Source organism: Aythya ferina (genome assembly GCF_964211825.1).
Source record: "Aythya ferina genome assembly, chromosome: 1".
Classification (NCBI taxonomy): domain Eukaryota; kingdom Metazoa; phylum Chordata; class Aves; order Anseriformes; family Anatidae; genus Aythya; species Aythya ferina.
The window spans coordinates 44,057,368-44,084,893 of NC_140296.1; the positions used below are offsets into that span (position 1 = coordinate 44,057,368).

Here is a 27,526-nt window from a genome sequence, read left to right on the forward strand (position 1 = left end):
AACACTGCAAGATCTTTCCATTTTTAATGGCTTTTAAAGAAAAAAAAAAAAAAAGCCCATTATGATCAGCTATATTTGGCCTTTAGTAGGACAAGTTGAAATGTACTCAGTGTTAATTTTGGTACTGAGACATATAATTAGTGTATTCTTCTGTTCTATGTGTTTTTTTAGTTCGGTCCTTCATGATTTTGATACCATGACATTTTTTGAATGGTTTATCTTTGTTTACTTCTTGATTTGCTTCCTAAATAAATCATAGCAAACCTGAAGTTAAATTAGCCCTCTGCATGTATGTGTGTGTAAAGTCTTGATTTACATGCTGTTTGAAGTAAATTGCACAGACCTGGCAATTGCAAGTTACCAAAGTATTAGGGGACGCTTTCCTACAAAATTGAAATCAAACTGTTTTACTGCAGCAATTAAATGTGATTTATGATATAGTCTTTAATTATGTCATTGCCTTCTTTCTATTAAAAACAGAAGGAAGCAAAATGCATTCAGCTGAAGGAAGGAGAGAGGAAAAAAAGACATAATTTAAAGAGATTATGTTCAGACATGGATAAAAATCGCTTTTGGGAGATGTTTCTTTTATTGTTTGGTGGATCACATGGCCTAAGTGGTTGAAAAATTATCCAAAATCAATTATGTCTATTGCATAAGAATACCACACCCAGTATAACCAGTTTTAATGAATAAATGGTGACTCACAAATTATAGACATTCTTTGAAGAGGTAGTATCTCAGGGTGCGATTCACTTTGTCTTACTTAGGCCCTTAAAATTTGGGGATATCTAAGTTGGTCAATGGTTTTCATTTTTTTTAATGGTATCTTGTTCCTATGTAGACTACAATATTACAGTTGTTTGATGCCTTGCAGTGGGTATAAGGTGGATAGAAGTCCTTTGCAAGAAATGTTCTCTCTATGAAACCTGAGTTTAAAAAGGAGTACTACTTTTTTTTCTGACATCAACAAATTCAAAGCATTGTGCAACTTGGAAAATGTTTCAGTTTCAAGCCATCAGTGTTAAATTGTTCCTTGAGAATACCTCTTAATTACTTAATTATTAGTTACTCTTTAAAAGTCAATACTAATAAAGCTGAACTTGGCAGTACTGATGCTTTTATTTTAACATCAACAAACCATGTAGTCTCCAAAATCTGCTAGTTGCAAGATCAGTCTGACAGCTCCATCCTGTATACCAAATCAATGTTGATTGCCACAGTGGCTGCACAAATAACTTGGTCAAAAGGCTTTCAGTGTAATATCCTCTAATCTTAATGTAATTTTAAGAGGTCTGTAAGGCTAACACTATCATCTACAATCTTGTGCTGAAGTTGGACTCTTGTAGTTCAAGGATGACTTTGACTTATCTGAGTTGATCTATCTTAAAACTTTGTAACAGTCAAAATATTCCACACCTTGTTTTGGATAAGTTTTTGTTGTTGTTTTGTTTTTTAAATTGCTTAGAAATAACTTTAGGAAATGAAAATGTTATTATGCATTGCAGTGTGTGGCACTCCTGTGGAGGAGCTATGCTGAAGTTTATTTCTTCAGTGACAAATCTTCCTTGGCTTCTTGAGAATAATTTCTTAGGAGTGACCTCTTTAGTTATATGCAGTTGTAATTTTGCAAGGATTTTTAGCTTAAAGGTTATTTGCCAATATATATGTCATCACAGTTTTGGAATGGGCCAAACTCTGGCCAGCTACTTTAGGAGAAAGAAACATCTCACTGTCTATTGCTTGTGTGACTTAAGAGTAAAAATAAAATAATTATACTCTGCAGTTCTACAGATGTCTGAGAAAACTCTAAAATGAGAATAACTTTTTGACTCCAAGAATTGATTGGAGTCCTAGAAAAGAACTTAATCCCATTAGATTATTTTTGTAACATCTAGTTTTGTTCTCAATAGAGGGATTGAAGTTCAAGTTTTTGAAATTAAAAAATACCTTATGTAAAAGCTAACTGCTTAAATTCTAGGTTTTCTAGTGGTAGCATGCATTAGCAATTTAGGGAAAAATGAAAGTGTGATAATTTTACAGCTCCTTAAAGAGCTGTGTCCTCTCCTACGCTCTTTTACCAAGCACCGTTCATTTGTTCCACCACTAATTTCTTTAATTACTGTGGTAACCAGTAACTTTAGTCTGGATGCACACAGATGCCACAGCACTTTTAATTGTGTGCCTGAAGTCCTGCTCAGTGATGGAGATGGTCAGGATCCTCTAAAGAAGGCTTGTAATAAGCTAGTGACTGACCTGGAGACCTCTGAACTAAGCAAAAATAAATGTCCTTAGCGTTTGATTCCTGTACTCAACAGAGAGAAAAATGCATTTGGGCAGTTCTGGAAATTTTGTGTCCTCCTGATTTGTGTGTGTGTTACTAATCTGTGTCCGTAAGAAATCGGCTAAGTTCATTCACTTCAAGGGACTTGTGCAGAGGGGAGTTTAATAAGAAGAGTCTCAATAAATTCTGGCTTGAGAAGGGTACTGCATTGATAGTCTCTTTTGAGATGGAGTGGGTTAATGCCAGAAGCAAATTTCTTTTGTGGAAAACAGCTTTGCTGCAAACCCGTAGGCAATGCTTCTGGCATCACGTATCTTAAGTCCTTTATAAGGCATTGTTCTTGTTCACTGCTTTTCACCCCATATATATAAAGTAGCCCCACTAGTATAGTCTTACCACTTGCCAGCTAGTGGGAATTGATGTGCATGTGGTAACAAAGACATGCCAGAGTGGTTCCTTAGTCACGTTGCCTTAGGTGCAAGTGGCAAGGGGGGAAAAAAAAAACAGTATTAAAATATTTCATGCCGGATATCATGAGTATACAAGCTGTAAAATGAAGTAGGAGATAAGACTCTTTTCTTAGCACTTCTGTTTCAAATATAATTTATGCTTTTCAGTATAGCTGGTATTGCTTTAGAAAACAAGTATTCCCACAGAACTTAGCTGAAGATTGTGTTGTAGTAGCAGAAACTATCTGAAGATGTTGGATGTGACTTCTTTTGAGGCACAGAGAACTGTTTTTTAAAAGACTCTTTAAAAATTAATAATAATAATAATAAAAAAAAAAAAAAACCAAGAATATGAACTATGCATTAAACTGAAGAAATTTTTTGTTCTCAGATGTTCTTGCTAGTCCTGATTTTGTATGCATGTATCAAACTAACTCTCAATTATTATTTTTATAGACAGTTACTGGGAAAAGCTTTGGAACCAAAGACTTTCGAGCAGCTCTAGAAAATGGAGTACTGTTATGCGAGTGAGTATTGACTTATCTATGCAAAAATGCTTCAGTTTGCTGTTAGCTGGCCTCTTCCCTTCTTGGCCTGTTGCAATTTTTTTTTTAAGTAACCGAAAATAAATTTGAAAACTGTTCTTCCTTCCCATGGCAAATATCTGCTTTCTAAATCTACACATTCTGTGTGTTGTTCGATACACTTCCTTGTGTCTTAGCTGGAACATTGTGCTAATCCTCTGGCTTGTTGATTAATTATTTTGGCTGTAATGCTTATGGCATCAGTGGACTTTCTCTTCAACTTATGCATGGCTGTGATCAAGACACTCAGTTACTTGTCAGCCTGGTGGTGGTGGTTTTCCTGTTTCTCAACAAGAAATTGTTGTGTGCTGGCTGTTCTCTAAATCCTGAAAGAATTATTCCTCACAGAGAACTTGACACCCATAGAACACTTTTTTAAAAAAGTACTTAATTTCAGAAATTAAGGTTATGAAATTGTAAATTAAAAATAGCATGCAGGCCTCTGATTTCATGTGCCCATTACTTACTGGTATTGCTCTTCAGCATAAAATATGAGAGGGGTTATTTTGCCATCTTATATTTATATCCAAGTGCCTCAATACCATAGAATCTATTGGATGTTACTTGACATATTTTATAAGCTGTTTTGTTGTTTTATTTGTTTTAAATAAAAAAAAGTGTTTCAGGATGATAAAAGTAAATGGGTTGGATATTAGTGTCATGTACATACATATACATATTAAAAAAAAAAAAAAAAAATCAGAGTGGTTTGGGTTGGAAGGGACCTTTTAAAGACTATGCAGTTCCAACCCCTTGCCATGGGTGAGGACACCTCCTACCAGACCAGGTAGAAATATTTTCTTGTATGTGCATGTGCAGCCCAGGTTTCATTACCTTAAAGACTGAATTAGTTATTGCTTTCAACAACAAACAGTACTCTGACCTCAACTTTTTCTAGAGTGCTTTCTCAAAAAAAAAAAAAAAAAAGCTTCCTTCTATTTCCTTCTATTTATATGTTATAGACTTGGCACTAGTGGAACTTGTCTGGTTTCGTTGGTAGACTGAGTCAGAGGTGTAAAACATCCACTCATCAGGTCTCTTCAACATGTCTGTAATTTTCATCTGTACTTACTAGGTTTCCAGGACTGGAAGTAGTGCTAAATCCTTATGGGTTAAGGAAAAGCAGGTGTGAATGTAATTAGAATGTCAGTATAGAGAAATCCTACTAGAGGTTTGCACATGATGCTTAAAAAAATACCTTGATTCTCAGAGACACTCTTAAATCAGTTCAACCAAGCCAACTTTCAGAAAATATTTATAAAGGTACAATTCTCTGAGTTTAGTGTATATCACAAATAACCAAAGTAAAGGAAAAAAACCCCACACCATTTCTGTATCTTTCTTCTTTTAATATTATTGCATTTCTTGTTTGTTCTTTTTTTTCTCCTTTGGGCATGTCACCTTTCAGACTATCTTGCTAGTTGCTTCTGCAGTTAACTTTGTGATGTGAAGGAGATGATATATTTTGAAGCGATGTTTTAGGGATGGACACTGTATTTTTTAACTTCTGTAATCAAATATGTAGTAGACTGAATCTGGTAATAGCTTATACTATTTCTTTAGGTATGTACTTATTGGGGTGTGTGTATTGTATTCAGCTGTAACTTTTAAGTAGTGTCTTCAAGAATTGGTAATGAACTGATATATTCTAACCCTCTGATATCTTCATTGTTGACATGTCTTTGGCAAAAGAATATAAGCTTCCATCTGCCAAATGTAAATCAGTTAAATTTATCTGTAATTAATAGCTACATGCAAGAAAAACATCCTATAATCTCTTCAGATGAGCAACTTGCCTTAGGAGGCATGCAAAATTTTTTAAAGGTAAAGACATCTAATTATGCTGCACTCAATCATATAGCTGTCCTCCCATATCATACTTCTTAAATTTGACATACTTGAAGTACAGGGATAAATGACTTCCATAGAAATTCCATGGAAATAGAGAACAGCAAAGTGTGAAAGGCTTTCCTATGTCCAGTTTTCACTGAAATAGACAGAATATGAGGTCTTAAACAGTGGAGACGAATTCAACGCAGCATTATTGTTGCCTTGGTTCCCCCATGCCATGACTAGTTTAATGTCCACAGATGCATTTTCTCTGGAGATGGATACTTGACAAACTATAGCAGACCAGACCTATACTTCCACCTTATATTCCAAGGGTAGCCCAGTTGGCTTGATAGACCCGCTTGATGACCAAGTGTGTGTATGTTAGCTGACTGATAAATCCTTTGATACTATACTAAATGTCTTTACAAATATCTTTATAAATCTCTTTTACTAAATACATTAGAGGAAGAAAGACATGAAAGTTCTCCCTATTTCATACTACTTTATGTTCTTAAGTAAATAAAGCAAATAAATAACATGCATTTGGAAGATTTAAGAAACGCATGTGTGTGTGTATATATATATGAATTTCACCTCAACAGATCACTATTTTTGTGGTCTTTAAATCTTTAAATGAGAAATTTGTCTGATTAACATCACTGATTTAGTAGAAACACAAATCATTTTTTCCTTGCACCAATCTAGGCATTGATTTTTTAATTTTTTTTTATTTTTATCTCACTTTGCCATTGTCAGCAATCTTTATTTTTGTGACTTTTCCTGTTTTTGCTTCTATGATCTCTTATTGTTGCTTTTTGGAAATCAGCTGAAAAAAAGACTTAAAAAATTGGACAGGGAAGGTTGTTAATGAGTTCAAATTTATTTGGCTCAAGTAATATGTGAGGAATATATGCAAAGTAGTTCTTAACTTTAAGCATGAATATCACTGCTTATTATGTAACAGAAAATCATATGATTTATTTTCAGTTTGATTAACAAGATCAAACCTGGCATTGTTAAGAAGATCAATCGTCTGTCAACTCCAATAGCTGGCTTGGTAAGTAATGACAGTAATTCTATTACCTGTGGTATAAGTTCTGTTTCACTTTTTTTAATGTGTGCTCTTGCCTATTGGTCTTACATGGTCTCATAACAAAAACCTTCCAAGTGTGTAGAATGTTATCTCTATTTCCTTTTTTGTTTAAGATTTTGCTGTATATACTTTGATGTAGAATAGAGATTACCTGTGCTGTGATATGGATCTGTATCTTCAATCAGCTTGTCACCACATGAAGCTGCATCATCCCCTTATCAGCACTGATGGCTCCTGTGCGCAAATACATATAACTTTACCTTTCTTTATTCAAAGGCCACCATCCTATATTCCATGCACAACCCACTTCCTAATTTCCTCTCTTAGGGAATGGGCAGAGATGTCCTTTGCAATCTGAGTGTTTTTAGAAGCTGCTTCTCCCCACCCACAGTAAAGCCTATGTTACCTTAATGTAACTCTGATTCAGAAATCTCTCTTTATGCTTCAGCTAAGGGATTTGTCGATGTTTTGGCTGTAAATCACGTCATCTGAAGAAGGAGAAAAATAATGATGGAATCACTTACACAGGAAATCTTAGACTTCCATTTGCTATTTGGCAAACTTTCTGGTCAGAGACTGTAAGCTAATATTTTTTAGCCCTTTGACAACAGAAAAGCTTTTGAGAATATACAAATTCAGAGCTTTTCAACTTTTTTTTTTTTTTTTTTTTCCTCCTAGAAACAGTATCCTTTTTAGTTATTCCTGTTGCCAGGGTATCTATGTCTCTTAAACAGTTCTGTGACCAGAGCTGCTTGGACTTTTTTAAAGACCCAAGGTGAACAGGGATGAGAAAGTAGATCACACCTCATGGTAAATGTGCAATTTCAACATTAGAGAAAGTTACCTGAATTCTTAATAGAAGTAGAATACTATATTTCTCTAACTTGTTTTGTTTGCTCATCCCTTTAATATATCTTCTTTTGTTGATCAGCTATGCAACTCTTTAAGAAAGAGTTCTAAAGTGTATTTAACTTGGCTAGAAGTCATAAGATTGGGTTAACTTGCCATATATCATTGCACAAGCTCAGAAAGTGTATTTCCACATCAAATGAATGTACAAAGCATTAGCTGCCTTTGTCCTAGAAAAGCTTTGGGTATTAGGTTTGTGAATAATGAGTGCTGCACATTCTTCCCCTATGAGGAATCCAAAAAAAGAATTCAAATTAAACCAAAATCATTCTGGGGAAGACAGTGAGGCTATTCTATCAGTAGTTTGGTTGCCTAAAGGGTCTCTAAAGTAGGCATTAATCCAAACCAGATAAATATAGGATAGATTTAATATTTGTGGTGACTAAGTATTGTCTTGAAAGATAAAATGCAATGTTTTCATTTTTACAAGTATTATTATTTTGTTTTCAGATACAAGAATTTGGAGTATTCATTAGGTGTGTAGTTTGTCTTAGTTGTGGTGCGTTATTGTTCCTTCAAGTTGTTTCTAGTTCCTACAAGTCTTCAATAATAAAAGAAAGCAGAGGAAAGGTGAATGAATTTCATAAACCAAGACCATTAACACCGCCACTAATGGTGGTGGTGTTAAAATACCAGTTCAAGATAGTAATTTAGACAGCTGATGTTTTATGTAACCCCGTGGAAAAAAATTTACAGAAATACTTCAGTTTCAGAAGATTGTGATTATTGTGGCAATAATGGTGAACGAGAGGAGACTTATTTTTCCAGACTTGAGAGGAATGTGTTCAATTATACCAGCTCTGGAGAGTCCCACTGTCATCATTGCCTGTAAAACTCACTAAAAAATATATAATTTTGTGCACTTACAGAAACACAAGCATTAGTACCTGACAGGCTCAGGATACCATGGCTGATGAACCACAAGACTTAGTTGACATGGATCCTTTCCATCTCTACTTCTATACTTAAAATAAACGTTTCTTCTTCTACTGACAAATTCTCTACAGTGCTTGCTAGGAATTAGCTGGTAGGCTTGCTTGCCGTGCTCTAGAAATACTTTAATTGTTGTTACTTGCTTCTCCCACAAATCTGCTTCTAGGCTGTGTTTGCCATGGCTTCATATCCACTTCTACAGCTCTCACTTCTGCTGCATTCAGTGTCTTTTGGTCATATGTTAATTGCTCCCCACCAAGCCTTTATGAGATTTACTAATACTGCTGGTAGGGGGACTTTTTTTTTTTTCCTTTTTGTTAAGCAGGTGTGGACTTTATCTTCAAGAGGTAGGATTTATTTCTAACAGATAAACAGATCCCCCAACTTGAATTTGAGTCTCTTGATCTTTTGATCCTGTTCTTCCTACACCACCTTCATGGTCCTCTGGACTCATGATTAAGGACTCAAGTCCATTTCCTAAAAATTTATTAATCTTTGGGCATCTAGCATCCATTTCTGTCCTGTTGTTTTTAGTTAAAAGGGAGAGAAATACCTTTTTTTTTTTTTTTTTTTTGGCAGAAAACAAAAGCTTTAAAAGATGTGTATGTATTTTCAAGTTAATGTATTTGACTGCCATATTAGTGTGGTATTTTTTCCCCATTTCCCTATGAAAAATTATGTTCACTTCAAATACTTGGCAGTGTTCTCAGTAGTGCAGAAATACAATGTTCAACAGACATCTTTGGTTGAATCTCCAGAAGGGTTTCATTATATTGTTGCTTTGACTTCATGGTTATTTTGAAAACAAATTTGAGTAAAATAGGAAGTGAAAGCCTATATGAATAATGAAAGAGTCTGGTTTCTAAGGAATATTGTGCACTACACTTTTTGTATTGAGGTGGAAAACTTAACTGTTTTTTGTTGTTTTTGTTTTTAATTAAGTAAATGCGTTATTAAATTGACACTTGCTTTTGTGATACATTAATGTTTAAAAAATATAATAGCAGCTTTATATTAACAGAATCACCTAAATTTCAAGTTCATTTAAGACAACTGAAAATGGGCTTCAACTTTCATCTCTAATTTGAGTATACAGCTGCCTAGCAATTCTGGGTTTGGATCTCAGTGGTTGGGGTGTAATCATGATGGAATGGATAAATATGTGCCTTGATTAAATACTGAAATTAAACTTAGCATTCAGTTATCAAAAATGCTGAATTGGTACTAGGCAAACTTAAAAATTCATTAAGCTATTACTGAAGTGCTGCTGCTCCATTTCAGAGGCATGTGTCTTCTGTTGCTTAGGTAATATCTATAAGTCATCTTATCTGTCTTTTTTTAATGTTTGTTTGGAAAACTGAACTGATACACTGAGGGAAGAGACCAAGACCGAACAAGTTGCAGGCAAGTGGTGGGAATAGGAGGTAGAGGGCAGAACAGGACCATCTTTTGATGCTGATGAGAGGTGCTCAGCCCTGAAGTGAACCTCTTATTCCAATGGCAATTAGCAGGACATGACTGCTGGAAACACCTTCTCCTGCAGCAGCACATCCTAGATCCTTGTGGGTTCCTTCCAACTCAGGATACTCTATGACTCACAGAGCAGCATACACATTTGATTAGTCCTAGATCAATTCCAGCTTGCCCAGCTGAGTTGATGTGCAACCTTATTGCTGCTTCAGAGCTGTGGTGGCAGTAACAGATGCCACTGCAGCCATCCTGGGCTCTCATGTCATTGCTGATCAACAATGAGTGACCAACAAAAATCAACCATGAGTGACCGACATAATGTCAGCACAGCTCTCGAGGAGGTTCCTGAACAATGACACATGCAGCCTTCAAGGTACAAAGGACTAATTCCAGCAGTAGATGCAGGAGACTGTGACTTGTTTGATTTTTAACAGCATACAGAGGGTGATGTGTTTGCACGATTCCTGAAGGGAATTTGCTTGGCTGCTTGCTTGCTTTAATTACCTTTTAAAGGGATGGTGAAGGCAGCTAACACCACTAAATGAAAGCTGAGAGAATGTTATTTGTTGAAAACTTTGCACTTGAAATATCTTCTGGAGAATGAAGAACTGGTTTCTGCTTTTCTTTCCGGTTGTATAAAATGCACAGTGCAAAGAGCAATCCACATTTTTTTTCCCTAGTACAGCAGCAAACCAGTACAGAGTAGCAGTTCATGAAGCTCTTAAGCTCTTTGGTGTTTCTAGGGGACAGGGAAAGGGTAAGGAAAAGGTCAGAGAACTGTAGAGGATGGGGTTTCATTTGGCAAGGCAATGAAAGTGAAGTCTGCCTTTAAACAAACAAAAAACCACTTTGTGGTCCACTCTTGTATCAAATAGGCTTGCATCAGGGAAATGTGATTTAAAGAAAATTCTTACATTGAAAGATCTTGCTGGGTTGATCTTTCTCCCCCTACTTTGCTCCTGTTATGGAGAAGACACTGCTTGTATTGATTTTAGAATAGCACAACTTGCATCTAGACAAAGAACTATAAATTTTATGCCTTGTTCCATCAGCATGATGCAACTGCACTTGTAATGTGGATAGCAGACCATTCACCTCACCTTCTGAAAAACTGCCTTGCACTAAAGAGCAATCCCGACTTCTCTGTTGCCTCGTTTCTTTCAAATATTGTGCATTGAATGACCATTTCAAAATGGTTTTTTGATGCTTTATTCCTTTTGCTGTTTTCCTAGCATGGTGTTAGTCCTGAGTTTCAGATGAAGGTGAAAAAGTAATCCCCAAAGACCTTTTCACTTTCCTTTTATCCAAGGAGAAGTTTTTTCTTAAAAACAAAACTTCTTACTCTTAACAACAAGAACATTGTTTTACTTGCTGTATGGTATTTCTTTTTTCTTTTTTTTTATTTATTTATTTTTTTTTATTTTGTAATGATTCTCTCCCTTTAGTAGTGAAATAGGCAGGAGGAAAAAGAAAAAGACGTTTAGATGTAGAGCTTAGGGAAATGGTTTAGTGGGGACTGTTAGCGTTAGGTCAGAGGTTGGACTCGATGACCTTGAGGTCTCTTCCAACATAGAAATTCTGTGATTCTGTGATTCTGTGAATCTTGCAGTCTCAGGATGTTGCTAAATAAAAAGTTGCAAGCTGATTTTGTTGGGAGTTCTCAGGGAAAAATATAATGAATGTTTTCAAACCTTCCCCACCTTCCTGCCTCCTCCTCCCTTCCCTCCCCTCAACCCCCCAAAAACAAACAAACAAAAATAAGTCTCAAGAAGTATGTGTTTCCTGCTTTTCAGCTTGAATCCCAATATGTGAGATGGTTTGCATATAATCACACCAGGGAGAGGACTTTGGCCTAACAACACATTTTCCAACAGAGTTCTGTAGAGTGTTTTGAGATGCATCTCTAGTTGCAGTGCCTTTGTTCCCCAGAAACCTCACATTTCCAACTTAGTTGTTTGAACACAAAGAGCTTGATGAACTGGGGTGGAAGTCAGAAATCATGAGACAGTGGGAAGATGAATGAGTTCTGTGTAGCATAAGGCAAGCTTGACATATCTGTCAGAATAATTTGTTGCTCATTGCTCAGGAGAAACAGCTGTATGGTCTGTAGCAATGCAGTTTTTAATAAATATAAGCTTCCATCTGAGACCTGGTGGTCAAGAAAAAGTCGGTATCTCCTTTGGGGAAAAAAAAACAACCAAAGGTAGCTAATGGGATTCTTGTCTTGCAGTGTCCTGACCTGGGCGCTTAAGACCATCTGTCTTTCCTCATAACTAGCATTAATAAGGAAGTGCAATGCTTTGCTCTGCCCTGTGGTCAGGAAGAGTATCATCACATCAGAGGTGTGAAGGCTGTGGTCAAACCACAGGGCAGAGTAGAGAACTACTGTTTTTTCCAGAATTGTAGATGAAATGCCATCAGCACTTTTTTTTTTCTTTGTTAAAGCTCATTCCTCACTTCAAATGAGCAGAGATGTTGCTCACTAACTCTTTGTGAGAGCTGGATGGACATGAGCACTGAACATCATCTTCATGAAATTTGTTTCCCTTTTATGTAAGAGAACTGCTCATCAGTAGGCAGGTTTGAACCAGGTAGTCCCAGGTTTAAACATGTGCATCTGAAAAACTGTAGAGTGGGATTTTTTTGTTGTTCTAGTGTGCAACTGGGGTTGCTCTAGGGTGAAGAGTGTCTTGCTAGTTTTCCAAGTAGTATTTTTTGAACACTTAAGTTCCTAGTTCACCCAGGCCCAACATGCCTTTCTGACAAGTGCCACTCAAACATCATTCCATCTCTCCTTTAATACAACCTAATATAACAGCACTATGTTATCTAGTGTATTTATTTAATGTATCAGAAGGAATTAATTCCACTTGCACCAAAACAGCCACCTGAAAAAGAGAGGGAGAGCCACTTTGTTATGGAGATCATCAACATGTAACTCCTAAACTAGTAAAGTACGGAATAAATCAAGGGAAGAAGGGAGAAATATATGAAAGAAAATTACATAATACCAAAATAAAAGGGAGATAAAGACAAGGGTGGAGAAGATGAAAAAAAAATAAAATAAAATACTGCAACTAAAAAATTTTTCCAAGCCTTTGTGCCTAATGCTTTGCAAACCTTGGAGACGCCCTGGTACTTCCTTATCAGTTGTCATCAGGTATAGCTGGCCAAAATTTTCTGTGGGAATGTTTACTTGACGCAGTTTGTTTTTTTCCCTTGTTGGAGGAGAATGGGAATGGCAAGCAGACGAGATTTTCACTTTGCTGTAGCACATCTTAAAACTTTTTTTTGAAGATAAAATCCACATAACACTGAAACTTTGTTTTCATTTTTTTTTTTATAGAATTTGGCTGTGAAGTTCCCTCTCTAGATTATATAAATTCAAATTACTTTATATTTTCCACTTAGAAATTTTTAAAAAATGATGGCAATATATTAGTATGTTCTTACAGAGTTTTAAAAGCAACTCTACTTTTCAAATATTTTTGAGTAATTCCTTCATGCCGGAAATCTTGACTGTACTCATTTTTTCCTACTTCTCAATTTCATGTTTTTTAGTATAGCCTTTACGCAGGTCTGCACTTTGTCTCCTTGCATTTTGCTATTTCTTAAAAATATATATATATATATATTTAGCTTATTTAATATCTTAACCGATTTGCAAATCAGAAGTTTAATAATGTGGATTTTATTATATATATATTAATAGTGTATATATTATATATTAATAGTAGCTTGTGTGGTATGAGAATAAATGTATGGGAACCTCTTCTTAATTCTATTTGTTATGGAAAATATGGAGAGGTAAATGCACAGATACATGGAATAAGTTGCATAACAGCTACTGTTGTTTATTTGGCCTTGCTACCAAAAAAAAAAAAAAAGCTCAAACCTGGGTATAATTGCTGGTAGTGCAGCAGCTAACAGTATCCAAAATCTCTCATAAGAAATAGTTAGCCTCATAAATTTTGGTTGGGAGCTGACTAATGAGTTAATAAGCATTTGACTTGCTTTTCTTGCTCGTCTGTTTCTTTTTGCAGTGACAAGAGGGCTAGATGTGCTGAGGGAACATTATACTGAGTGATGTGAATGTTGCTTTTTCTCCTTAAGGTTTAAGAAACCTTTCTGACAAATACCAGGGTGTCTTGTAGCTAATGCGGTCACAAGCTCTGTCTCAAGTCCTACCTCCATTGCACTGCCCCTCCCTCATGGCTGATCTGTCTTGTGAGTTTGATTTTCTCTTTGGACTGTAAATTCAGAGGTAGAAGTTGTGTGTGTATGCAGCACGTTAGCAAAGAATGAAGTTGCATAAGTACTATGTGATGTGCTTCATCTGCAAGCTGATTAGTCCAATGCTGCCTTTTTGTAAGGCAAGGCACAAGATGATACAAACCTTTTTCAGAAAAAAATAATAATTTTAATATGAAAACAAAAGGCAGAAGGCTTAACTACATACTTTTTGGATGAATATGCAGAGCAAGTTGTTGGAGAATTCAAAAGACAAATTTTTAAGAGACTTCTATCTAATTGGTGCAATCTTTGCTTATGTGAATGGAGTTTTACAGTAATTTCTTGTTTCTTGTGACTTCTGTCCATACTTCAATGTGTCTAAAAGTTGAGAGGAATGGGGAGAAAGTGAATTTGGTTTGATGGAACTGTTCATCCACTCCCATCACATCTGCTTTCCTTCATAAGGCACCCTGCAAATTTTTAGGCAGGCTTAGTAACATTTCAGATAGCAGAAATTATGTCCATTTCCTCTTCATAATAGTAATCTATCTCTTAACATTCCTTTTATGTTGCAGGTAACAAAATAGTTCTCAAAACTGTTATTTTCCTTTTCCTTGTGGGAAGCCAGATACTTTAAATAAAGAAAAGTTAATGACAAGGAAGCTTAATTCTAAGCAGTCACTATGCCTTAAAAAGTTTGAGGCAAAATTCTCAATGCCTTTTTTTTTCCCTCCTCTCCTTCATATATTTCAGCGTTATGCCTAGCTTGAAACCTGTCTGCTCTGACAAATTACACAGTTCTATTGAATATTGAAGAGTGTTTTAATGTAATGGTATGTTTACGGCATTGTTTCCAATAAGTGCAAAAACATCTCCAGACTTTTAAAAGGCTTGAACTAGATGAGGGCTTCTACATGACTGTTACCAAATAGGTGACTGGGATACACCTTAAGTATCTAGTTTTGTTCTGACAAGTACAATTACGTGGGAGGGGAAGACTTTTTTTCTTTGATCAGTGGTCCAGCTGAAGTGCTCAAACAAGTTTCCTGGACGTTAAAGAACTTATATTAGTCTAAGAAAATATCTTTTCAGCTATGAAGTGACAGAGGGATGGTATTTCAAATATAACCATCAGCGTGTTGCATTTTTTTTTACTGAAGGAATTTTAGTGATTTTTTTTTTTTTTCAGCACTATGATAAAATGCAATTGGAAATTAGCATGTGTATTTCCAATGTAAAAATTAGACACTTTGAGTTTGAAGTAAAGGTAACTAAACAGATTACCTGAAATTTGGAGAATAATGGAAAACAAAATGAAAATGCTGACAATTTATAAATTGACTGTTTTTTAGAAACCTCATCACTATTGCATAAGTATTTAAGGAAATTTTTACCTTTGTGTTTAAAAAGCTTTTGAAATGTTAAGTCTTAAAATACTTCATGAGAGGGTACTTACCATTGTTTCAATTCTACACCCCAAGCACACAGAGCATCGGCAGAGGAGTTTCAATGGCTTTCTTGAAATCAATCAGGAAGGTCAGGACAGGGATGAAACTTCTAATTTTTTCAATTTTCTTGAACTATACAACAAGACAAAACATGTTTGTAGTGAGTATAGAGAACTTAAAACTGTAAATGAAATGTCAGGAATGATGCAGGAATGTACATAGAACTATAAATAATTTCTTGTATTCTTTCTGCTGTCTTATGGGAAAGAGAAATATGGTTTGTATGAAAATACCCTTGTTAGACAATTAAGAAAAGAGGGCTGTATACTAGAAAGGAAGTATGGTTATTAATAGTTAGGGATGATATTGTTCTATAGTTTTTCAATGGCTGATAGTGGGAGTATGTAATCACTGAAGTGGTTTACTGATGTTTTGTGCCCTTCTGCTTGAAAACATATGGCATGTTTCAGCCTTAGCTATGAATTTCCTTTAATTGTTTTCTGTTGCTGCCTAAACACTTTGAAATGTAGGGTGTGGAGAAAGGGGAGGTTGATGCAAACTCTTTGTGACATTTTTAGTAGCTGCTCAAGACTTCTATCATGCAGAACGAAACCCAGCTGCTGTAATAAACTGGCAGAGTATTGGAAGGTGAAGGTGAAGTGAAATGTATCCATAAAGACATAAATAGTGAGAAATTATTTAGTTGAAGACCCCAAAGCACACACTCCAAGAAGTGGTAGTTCAACTGCTAGCCCTGAAATCTTATCAAGAAGTGGTAGGGGCTGTGCATATTGGTTTATCTCTGTGAATTCGAGACTGTTTTGGTAGGTTTTAAATGAGACTGTATATTCCAAACTGATGTGTCCAATAAGTTACTAGGAAGAGATGTCAAAATGCTAATTAGGTAACAAGAATTTTAAAACAGTAAAATAATATTACTGGCTTTAGGAATTTTCTAATAGGGAAAATTTTTGTCCCTCCTTCATCTCTAAACTAAAGCTCCAAACAAGTATGACCTTCTTCCCCTCAACTTGCCAGCACCTAACAAAATACATAAATATGGTTGTCAAATAAACTGCAAAAAATTTCCATTTCTCAACTCAATCAGCTGTAATCTGTGGTATGCTCTCTGTATACTCTGTCACTTGCGTGCTATTTTTATTTTCTCAAATATCTGATGACTGTTTCTGTGTTTGTAGAGAAACAGTCCTTCCAAACTGGAAAGAAATGTTAACCATGCAGAAAAGGTACACACCTTAAATTAAAGTAGTGACGTTTGTAATCTGATTTCTTCTACCTTTGCCAAAGAAATGCGGATTTGAGACATCTTGCAGTAGACAGTGTATTTCGGTGTTGAATCTTCATAGGGCAAACGCTACAGTGCTTTTCTCCCTGTCTTTTCAGATATTTATTGCTCTGAATTTTAAACACCGCACATCAATTTCCAAAGAAACCAGATGTTAATTGCAGTGGTGACAATTGTTTTTTTTTTTTTTTTTGTGGTATCAGTGCTGGAGCTGTATATCTATGTTACTCACTGTTCTGTTTGGTACACATTCTTCATACCACATCTCTCAACACCTGTCTGAACACCTCTGCACCCATGTGCCTGTGCTGAATCACCCTCTGGTAATGTGTGTAAAAGCTAGTAAACATTGTGCCGACACCTAACGCGCAGGTTCCATAAAAAACAAAACAAACAAAAGTGGTGGGATGCTGCTCCTCTTGGGAAACAAAAGATGTCTATCTGTGGCTGCTGAAGAAGGACAAGTTAAAGGAAGCTTCCAAATTCTTTTAAAACCAAGTATTAAATCACAGTTGAAAATCAGGAACCATGTGAACGAGGATCTGAGGAATTTGCTCTATTTCAAGTCCTCTGGGCAATCAGTGGGGCTGAGTTTCATCTATATCAAATGGTTAACCTGTATGACCAAAAACAGAAAAACATGTATATCAAAAACAAACAAACAAAAAAATGTGGGGGGAGGGGCAAAAAGGAAAAGCAAACTCTGCCAAAACTTTCAGTGTTTCGAGAACAAGAGTTCTTATTTTATTAGTCATTAGGCTTCAGGGGAGTTTCACCTTTAAGAGGATTACTGTCATCCCAACTCTGTATAGTGGGATAAATTGGCATTAGGGTGTTTTTACACACTTTTCTTGTAGAGTCTGTTGCTTTTTATAAGTTGTTCAGAGTGAAAAGTACATCACTTTATTTATTTATTTGACTTTGATTGGAATGTGTGTAAGTGGTGGGAAAGTTAAGGCTTGTCTAAACAAGGAAATAGCTTGGGATGCTATCCCATAGCAACTTTTTGAGCCTATATTTTCTTTATAGTCAACGTGACTGTTACTGAGCGAGTTAAATTCCCTTTATATTGTCCCAAAAATTGAATTGTTAGGTCAGAGGTTGGACTCGATGATCTTGAGGTCTCTTCCAACCTAGAAATTCTGTGATTCTGTGATTGTGTGAATTCCCTTTGTATTGGCCAAAATGAGGTTCAGCTGAGAACTGCACAGAGCTCTCCTGACTGGAAATGTCTGTCTGCCCAGGGTGTCAAAGTGCTGTACTTTTGCCCTTTGCCTCCCTAGTTTACCTTATTTGGTAATAGAGACATCCCTGAAACACACCTGCCCTTTATGACTTGTCAATTCTTCTTATCACTGAAGTATTCATTTGGAGTATATACTATTGCTATATTGCCTTAGTGAAGTTTACACTGCAACACGATAGAGATGGGGTAGGCCTAGAAGGGACTTCAAGTCCTTGAGGCCAGTCGGTCCCTTCCTGCGTCAGGCATGTAGACCACTATGAACATGGAAGTCCTACCTCAAAAAAGAAAATGAGTGTTTTTTTGTTGTTGATATTAAGGTTAAACAACAACAACATGCATTGCTACTGTTGGAAGTAACTTGTGGAGCTCAGTGCTGCAAGAGGTTGCAGACGTTGAGGTGGACTGGGTAGAGCAGGTCTTCTGCTGGCTGTTACCCACAGTGATGGGGAGTGCTGGGGCTGAGAAATGAAGCTGGGGGAAGGTCTTTCATTGCGCACCTCATATTTTATACGTGTCCATAACCAGCTGCTATCATCACATTTACAGTGGGAGATTTTTGGGATCGGTGGGCCTTTTTGTCTGAAACCAAAGTGGTTATTTTCTAAAGCTGTTTCAGAAAGTGGTTTCCATAATAGTTATACTCTACTGAGACCTACTGCAACAGCTGCAGGTGAGTGAACTGCAACAGCAAAGAGGAATATTATACTTCTTAATTAGGATTTGAAATTATTGTTGCTTGGAACAGACATTTCATGCCAGCATTCTGGCAGCATGAGCACAAGGGTTTTGAGGGGAAGACTGGGAATGAGTCTTTAAATCTTTAGAGAGTTTGTGCCTTGTATCTCTAATCATGCACAGAGCTAAGCAGTAGGGAAGACTTGTCTGTCAAGGATCACAATATATTCAATATATATTCACAACTTTATTATTCCACATTATATGGAAAAACAGCGGAGAGCACACAGAGGGGAGTGGTAAAGCAATTAGCACTGTTTCAGATCTTTGGCCAATGTAGTGCTCCATGCATGCTGCTATAGGTAGGATAATTTACAGAACAGAAGCTCTGAAGTCATTTTAAGTTTAATTAGGCTTGCAGGACTTTTTTTTAAAACAAAACCAAAACAAAACAACAAAAAACAAAAACAAAACAAAACAAAAAAACAAAACAAAACAAAACAAAAAAACAACCAAAAAAACCCCACAACTTTGGGACCAAAAAGGGAAAAAGTAGTTCAGCTATTCCACCCACTCTTCCTACTTCCAGTTCAAGACTGAACCCGTTAGCAGCCTTCTGCAGAAATAGCAAGAGCTGTAAGAGCTTGGGCGGTCACATTTTGTAGATGGGACGAACGTGTGGCAGGCACTCGGCAGTCTGCCGTGCAGGGCCAAGGTGGTAATTGCAGTTCCTTGCTCCTAGGCCTGTGGTCAGACCACAAGGTTCAACCCCATTCTCTGTTTTCCCCCCTCACTCCTGTTACCATCTCCCCACACCCACAACAAGTGCTAATAATCGAAACATAGCTCCAAGGAAGAGCAGGTCACCCAACTCGTTGAACGAGATCCTTTTGCAGGTTTCTTCCTTTACCCCACCTCTGAATATAAACAACATGTAGCTGTGTTGTGATGCTGTTGCAAAACATAGCTCGATATTCTGTATTGTACTGATTTAAGCCAGCTCTTGTGGCTAGTAAGATGCTGTGTACATGAAAATTGTATGATACCTTAAAAACAAACCGAAACCCATCCTCTTTGTCATAAAAAAAATTCCCTTTCTTGAGAGAATGCAGATGTCAATAACTTTTTCTCATGAAGGAGATAATAGCATAAGCTTTCAGGATTACTCCAAATGCTTCCATAAACGTAATACTAAGGAACATATCTGTTAAACATGGACTATTCAGATGGTTCTTCAGAAGTTGTTAGCAAAAAAAAAAAAAAAAATATTGCTCTCTCTTCCTAAAATGTCAAACATTTTTTTGTTGCTAGGCTCTGTAGGTATTGGGTAGCATTTTTTATTTTTTTCTTTTCATTTTCTTTCCTTTTTTTCTCCTATTTGGGAGCCTGGGAATTGAAAACAACTTCTGGCACCAAATCACAGTCTGGATGATGCTGTAACATTTCAGTGCAAATCTGTTCCATGGTACCGAGAGCATAGAGTGCTGGTATGAAATTCTGTTCCCTTCCTTCCCCATCACCCTCTGAAAAGAGGAAAAAAAAACAAACAAACAACAACAACAAAAAACTAAAATCTAACCCCAACAACAATCAAAACTTCAATGGCAAGAGCTATAAGTGAAATGGTAGGCATTTTGCATAAGAGTAGGAGACAACATGGAAGATTGCTTTTGTTTATTGACCTATCCAGCCTGGAAAAACAGAAAAACACCATGTTACAGTGTTTTTCTTCCAGGTGCCAAGAGAATCAAAAGATGTGCCATAACTTGTATGCATGCAAGATCTCACTGTGTTTTAGTGCATGTGTAGCTTCAGAGAAACAGTTAACTAAGGAGATGACAGGCTTACCACACAACATGACTGCACCCTAAAGAAAGCAAATGTATTTACACGCTTCTTTAAATTAATATTCCTGCCTCACCCAGATAATCATGATAACGAGGGATTTATTTTTTAATTAAATTGCAACTCATATATGCAAGCTGAATTTAGTGTGCTCTTGCGTTGCATGTATAGCCAAAATAAGATGGTGGTTGCACATCCTTATGTGGAGACCTCTCTTCATTCTCTTTCAGTTTGTGTTCTTGCATTGTTATATGATGATTTATTTCATTTTATTTTTTTCATATTTTACCCCTATGCTTCATTTCTCTTTTTCTGCTTAAGGCAGATCCTTTTTCACCTTCCATGATCCTTTTTCATCTTTACTTTTCTTTATTTTCAATTCCCTGTTGCTTGTACTATTTTTTCAAAGTAAACCTTTTCTTTCTTTTTTTTTTTTTTTTTTTTAATAAAAAAAAAATAAAAAAAAAATCTTTAGGAGCCTGTGTGCTTTCCCACTACCACCAGTGCTGTATGTCTGTCTTCATAGTGTTGCATCACCATCTCAAACTTTTACCATGTTGGTGTCTGGAGCTGACCACAAGTGCCAAACACAGCACCACTGTCATTTGTGATCCCCTTTTAGAATTAATATTACTTTTAAAGGAATTTGTCCACATTCTCATGTTTTCTTACACAGTGACTGGTTCTTTGCATTCTGGAGGGTAGGGATGGGAATGAGCAGCCCAGGATGCCACCACTGGTCTGGAAGCCCTGCCTTTCCAGCCCTGTTCATCTGCTGGAGCTAGAGGGCTCTGGCACAGCCCCTCTGCCCTTTGCGTAGAAGCAGAAGTAGGGCTGAGGCCCAGCAACAAACAGCAGGGAAGTAGCACTAGTGGAGAAGCTCTAGCTCTTTCCTCTCCTCCTGTCAGTGAGTGTGCAGGAGTGATGAAGGCAGCCCTGCTTTGCTAGGATATCAGAGGGAGGGCACAGACCACAATCTTAACAGCATTTTATCTATGTGAAAGTGAGGCATGGTGAAGACAAAGGCTGTTCCTTACACTGGAATGCCATCTTGTCTTGTTTTCAATGTTGGTTAGAGGGGGATGCCTTGGCAACAGGCAGAGAGCAGGTTCTGTGGTCTCTGATTCCCTGTAGGCACCAGAGAGGCAGGTGTATGCCTGAAAGTGTGTGGTATCGTTTGTCATTCCTCTGAACTGCAGGGTTTAAATGCCAGCTCGTGGATGACCTGCTTCCCACTGCAGGCTGGGTCTCTCTCGTGTTACAACTTTGCAGAGGTTTTTGGGTGTGGTTTACTTTGAAGTTTGTGGCAAAAATGAAATGCTAAACGGTAATAGCTATACCTAGTCAGCGTTCTGTGGTGTGCTTTTAATGTAAGCCTGTACTGCTTGTGGGAAACTGAAGTTGTGCTTGGAGCATCTGAAATGCTTTACTGTTTCCTCATGTACATAGATAGTCTAGTGAAAAAAAACACAACGTGTCCTCCCAATCTCCTTCTGACCTCCCCACCCCCTCCCACTGAAACACTTAGAAAAAGTAATAACATACCCAAAATGAATTGCACTTGAATTTTGTGGTTAACACTTCAGGCTTTATTTTTGTTATGATTTAAGAAGTGTAATTGTGTGATGCTAATTCCAACTTTAGATGCTCATGGATATGCATTGATAAAGTTCTATACTGAGAACATCTAGTTGATTTTTGTCTCCTTCCTTGTGACATTATGCCTTGGGGCTGGTCAGCTCTTCTCTTCCCTTTGCTGTTACTCCCCTTGTGTGTGTAGGTGGCAACAGTATTGTTTCTCATGCTTCGTAGACCCAGGGACCTACAGGCCAATCAGTCTCACTTCTGTGCTTGGAGAGGCCATGGAGCAAATTCTCCTGGAAAACTATGCAAAAAAAAAAACTATGCAAAGGTATATTGAATATAAGGGGGCAATTAGTTATAGCCAACATGGCTTCACTCAGGGTAGATCGTGTCTGACAGATCTGGCGGCCTTCTACAATGGGGTTACAGTATTGGTGGATAGGGAAAGAGCAACTGGTGTCACCTACCTGGACTTGCACAAGCAATAGTTGGATGTGATGATCCCAGTGGATCTCTTCCAACTCAGGATATTCTATGATTTGATGCTGTTCTTAGCATAGACCTTATAGCAGCCTTCCAATACATAAAGAGGGCCTATAGGAAAGCTGGGGAGGATCTCTTTGTGAGGGAATGTAGTGATAGGACAAGGAGGAATGGCTATAAACTAAAAGAGGGTAGATCTAGATTTGGCATTAGGAAGAAATTCTTGACACAGAGAGTGGTAAAGCACTGGAACAGGTTGTCAGAGGAGCTGTGGATGCCCCATCCCTGGAGGTGTTCAAGACCAGGCTGGACAGGGCTTTGAGCAACCTGGTCTGGTGGGAGGTGTCCCTTCCCATGGCAGGGCGGTTGGAACTAGGTGATCTTCAAAGTGATCTTCTTCCCTTCCAACCCAAACCGTTCTATGGCTCTATGATTTTGTCATACCCAAACCAAGTTCACATGTTCTCTGCTTATTGTATAGGTTCCTTGCCCTTTTCCTTATTATCCTACTCCTCTTTCTTTGCAATTCTGCTGATTAAATCTTTCTTAAAATTAGATGCTCTGCCCTGATGTACAGACATGAGGAGCATCTTGCTGAGAGAAGGGTTGTAGGGCTACAGGCATGAAAACCATGGAGCATCTTGCTGGCAGAAGGGTTGTAGGGCTACAGGCATGAAAACCATTTTTCTCAAGCACACTGTATGGGTGTGTTGTAGTCACCAAGAAATAGATCCGATATGTTGTGTTTCTCCAGATGTTTGAGGTCTGATTTCTTTAACTATTTTTCTCTGTGTGTGTGTGTGCGCACCAAGTATGATGAGATTAAGATTGCACCACAGCCTTTGAAGTTGAAGAGGTAAGAACCATTAGTCTTATTGAAGTTATATTCCTTGACTTGGTAAAAGGAATAGCATGACGGTTGCTATATTTGAGTGCATTAATCACAGAACAATGTTCCTGTTCACATTTCCAATGATGAATCTAATTGTTGACAGCTTGTCATTTTTCTCTGCTTATTTCTATGGTATTACTTAAAATTCATTTCCAGGTTCATTATTCTGTTAAACTTTAAAATGTCTGTTAGCTATTTTGAGACTTGTAGCTTCAGTGATCTACCATGATGATTAGGGGTGGTCAGGAATAACTGCAAATACATTATCTAGAAGTACTGATTAGTTGAAGGTACACTTTTTTTGGTCAATATCCAAGCTCAAGCAACAGACCTTTGAGTGATCTTTCTGCTTGGGTATGAATCCCAGGCCCTGGCCGTAAGAGGATTTGCAGCTGGGACAGTCACTTGAGAGATGGTAAGCATGATCAAACTTCTGGTTTTGTGGAAAGGAAGGTTTTCAGCTGTGTTTTAGCCTGCACATAAGTGAGTGCCACAACTGGCTGTGTTTTTTTTTTTTTAAATTTATTTTCTTTTAAATTTCCCCCTTCCTTTTCGTCACACACTCTAAGTGCCATATATGAGTTATTTATTAGGAAGTTCATATTTGATAGGTTTAATTGCTACAACACCTCCAAACTTTATTCTGTCATGTACCAACAATTTGGTGGTTGTACAGCTGAGCCACCACTGATGAGCAAGTACTTCTGTTTTTATTATACTCAGGGTGTAGGCAGCATTTGTTTTTTCCAAACCTCTGATTCTTCTTCCTCATTGATCTGCACAATACACTCATTCTCTGCAGTTTGGTTGATATAAGCTGTTAGTCTGGGAGACTGCTTTGTGTTTGGCAACTGGTAGACCTGTCAGAGCATACTATTTTGGGCCTTGTAGTTAGATCATAATAAGTCATAATTAGTGGCCTCTCCCATGTGAAGGAAACTGTGCCTTTTCAAGTTTCTGAGGTGTTGGTACCAAGGTGACACTTGAATAAAAATGGTGCATCTAGCCAGCTTTCCTTGAAGGTGCAAGGAAGATGGGAAGGAAAAGGAAGTGTCCCCCATTAGGCTACACACCCCAGCACAAAACTCTAGCTTGGTCACATGTGTAGGTGGCCTTTTGGGTGCTGCAGGAGCTGGTGCAGAGGTGAGGTTACCTGTCCTGTGTTGTTCCCTGTTGCTTCTGCTCATGTGCTCACTATGTCATGTCCCTTGCTGTCACTGTCAAGTTGCTTCTCTCCTCCCCCTCCATCCCCAGCAGAACAGCCCCCACTGGAGCACATCATACGTCAGACCTTGGGGCACAGCACTGGTGGGTTGGGAGTCAGCTGGGATCATTCAGATGTGGTAACACTGAGCCTGCAGCCTGCATGGGGAATACCTTGTTCAAATATTTTCCTTGAATGAAACTGTTTGCAGACAGATAAGAAATACTAGAATCCTAGGGAGCTTCAAAACAGAAGGTTGCAGGGGTTCTTGGGTTTGTTTTACTTAAAGTAAAAACATACACTTTTTTTTTTTTTTTGGTCTGTATTTGAAGCAGCTGTTACTTTCTTTGTGGATTTTTTTTTTTCTATTTTAAATGAGATATTGTTATATCCGGTGAGGATATATCATAAAAATAAATAAAGAAAAAAGGTTGGGGGGAATTTCAAATGTATTAAATTGCTGATGTGGTGCTCTTTCATACTGTGAAACTCATAAAAGTACTTTGACTTGACAAACCCTCTGAATGACATGGCTGTATGCAGTTTATGAATTAAGTAACTCTGTGTACCTTTTCCTGTGGCGTTCAACCAAACTGAAGTGCGCAAGAGGGCAAATTCTTTTGTTGTTGATAGCATTCCATGTTAATGAGAAGGAATTTCTTGCTTATTGCCTATTGTTTTTGAAGTGGAAAGAGATCACAAGTTGTATAATCTCTCTGTATATCATTGGAGTCTGTTTTTTCTTTTGTTTTTTCCCCCCTGTAACCTGCTACTGCTGGTCAGTTGATCTGTAACAGGTGCAGCAAATGGGTGCTGCAATACACTGCACCTACAGTTTGTTCTACCTTGGTGTTACAAGGGAGGGGGGTGGAGAGAAAGGGGAGGATCGAGGAGGAGAGCAAACCCCACAAGTGAGGAAGCAGCAGGGCTGAATACAGTTTGGTTTCTGTCTCTCAGGAGCTTGCTCAGCAACCAAACCCAGATTCCAGGTGCAGTATTCCATAATCGGTCTGTAATCATAGAAACAGCATGTTCCTCCTCTTCCTCCCCTGCCAAGAGTTTCTGGGTGGTGAATGTCAGTAGCTGGAGTTATTTTTAAAGGCAAGAGGTGAGGCTTGTCGTGCAAAGCCAGAAAGGGGGCGTTTGTTTGCTGAACAGAGCTGACATCAAAGTAGAGATTGCTGCCTACTGGCTAGCCGCTGCTTTATGCCAGGTAATCTTTAACGTACCAGTCAGTCGCTAAGATCACAACCTGCATGTGTATAGGAGAAACGACCTGTATTTATGACCAGAAGATTTGGTTTTTTATTATTATTTCCATGAGCTGGGCTTTGACATTTAGTGGCTCACACTAACCATCCTGCAAAACCTGCTTAGTGCTTTTAACTAAGCAACTGCTTTCTACTTCTCTTCACAGGATAATATAAATGTTTTTCTGAAAGCTTGCGAAAATATTGGACTGAAAGAAGCTCAGCTTTTTCATCCAGGAGATCTTCAGGATTTGTCCAATCGAGTTACAGTCAAGTGAGTTCTGTGGTTTTGTTTTTTCACCTCCCCTTCTCCTTCTAATCTTAACTGAATATGTTTCTCAGTCCATTTTTAAAAATGTTTGCCTATGGAAAATTATTTTAACCTGATAAAAGCAGTTCTGAATACTGTGGTGAGGGTTTATGCATTCTTAAACCTGGTGAATAATATTTGCACAAATTGAATTTCAGAAATGAATTATTATACCTCACACAAGCAAGCTAATTGTTGATGAATATTTACAGTGTTTAATATATAAAATGGAAGCTGTTCAGGTTATTTTAAGCTCAGAGCAAAACTAACTGTTAAATGATATAACAAGCATCACTTTTCTTTATGCTTTGATATTACTGACATAAAATCTGAAAGGCTGGGGTGGTATTTCTGATGATTATCTGAATTGCTGTGGTTCTTGGGTATGGTATTCCTAAAGGGCTGCTGTCTTCACCACTCCAAATATTAGTCAGATGTTTGTCACTGAGTGTCACACTTCCCCTCAAAGCATGTAAGGGTAGAGACTAAGTGCTGAAAGGCATAGAGTAATTGTTATGCTTACAGAGAAAGAGTTTTCCTCTGAAATCAAAATAGTTTGTTTCTGAAATGTAGTTACTGAATTTGCTAATTTCAGGGCTACTGAGTCTCATAGTTCTTCTAGTTTCTGAGGGATTAAGGTGAAACACCTGTTAAATGCCTACATATGGTGTTTTAAATGTGTGACAGAAATATCTTCATGGGACTTCTTGTTTTGTTACAGTATTAGTTGCTTTTGTTGTGTTAGTACAAAGGATGAGTTTACTGTCATCTCCAAACAGGAAAAGCTTTAGTGAGCTGTGCTGAAAACCTGTCAAGTTAAATGTTAAGAACTGATTCCTGTCTTAAGCTATCAGTTCTATAAAAGAGGAACAGGCAGTGATCCTTCTGTAAATACCAGGAGAAAATATGGTGAAATGACATCCAACTGCTTTAATTAATTATCTTGTAGGTGGACTGGATGGTGCTATGGTGCTATGTTAACATGCTCTTCGCCTGGTTTCGGAATGAAAGCTCATGCATTTTTGAGGTCTGATACTTGAGATGGAAATGTGTTTTTCCAGGCTTTGAGTCATACCTGAAACATAATTTCTTGCTAATGTGGTATTTGGGATTTGGCACCCCTCCAGAACGCTGGTATCCTCTATCTGGCTCTTATATCACACTGAAAGCTAGAGGCTTGGTAACCTCTGGCAAGCCTTAATTATCCACAAAAACCTGTGGTAAAGTTATTTTGGTTGAGGCTTACTCTACAGGTATAGATGAGATGATTGGACACTATCAGGAGCTGGTCTTCAGCAATGTAAATAATGACAGCCTGAAAGCCAGGGGAGGTCAGATAGGTAGAGAGCTAACAAACTATTGTGCAAGTTATGCTGTCCAACTTGTCCCTATGTTAACCGCAGCGCCCAAGTGAGGTCAGCCATGAAATTAGTCTAGTGGGCCCATAACTGTGGGTTTCTTCTGTTTTGTTTCATTTCTTTGGATTCTTTCAGCA

General features: G+C 37.6%; 1 protein-coding gene across 18 annotated transcripts in view; it reads left to right on the forward strand.

Annotated features, from left to right (window-relative positions):
* LMO7 (LIM domain 7) overlaps positions 1–27,526 on the forward strand; it is a 129,920-nt gene that overhangs the window by 31,517 nt on the left and 70,877 nt on the right. For 16 of the 18 annotated variants that reach the window (XM_084527083.1, XM_084527096.1, XM_084527097.1 and 13 more), the window contains exons 2-4: positions 3,190–3,260; positions 6,138–6,207; positions 25,889–25,995. In XM_084527083.1, the coding sequence (XP_084383209.1) occupies positions 3,190–3,260; positions 6,138–6,207; positions 25,889–25,995 (248 nt within the window). Of the gene's footprint in view, positions 1–3,189; positions 3,261–6,137; positions 6,208–25,252; positions 25,461–25,650; positions 25,685–25,888; positions 25,996–27,526 lie in introns of those variants that run through there. The other 2 variants (XM_084527087.1, XM_084527089.1) reach the window with 2 other exon arrangements.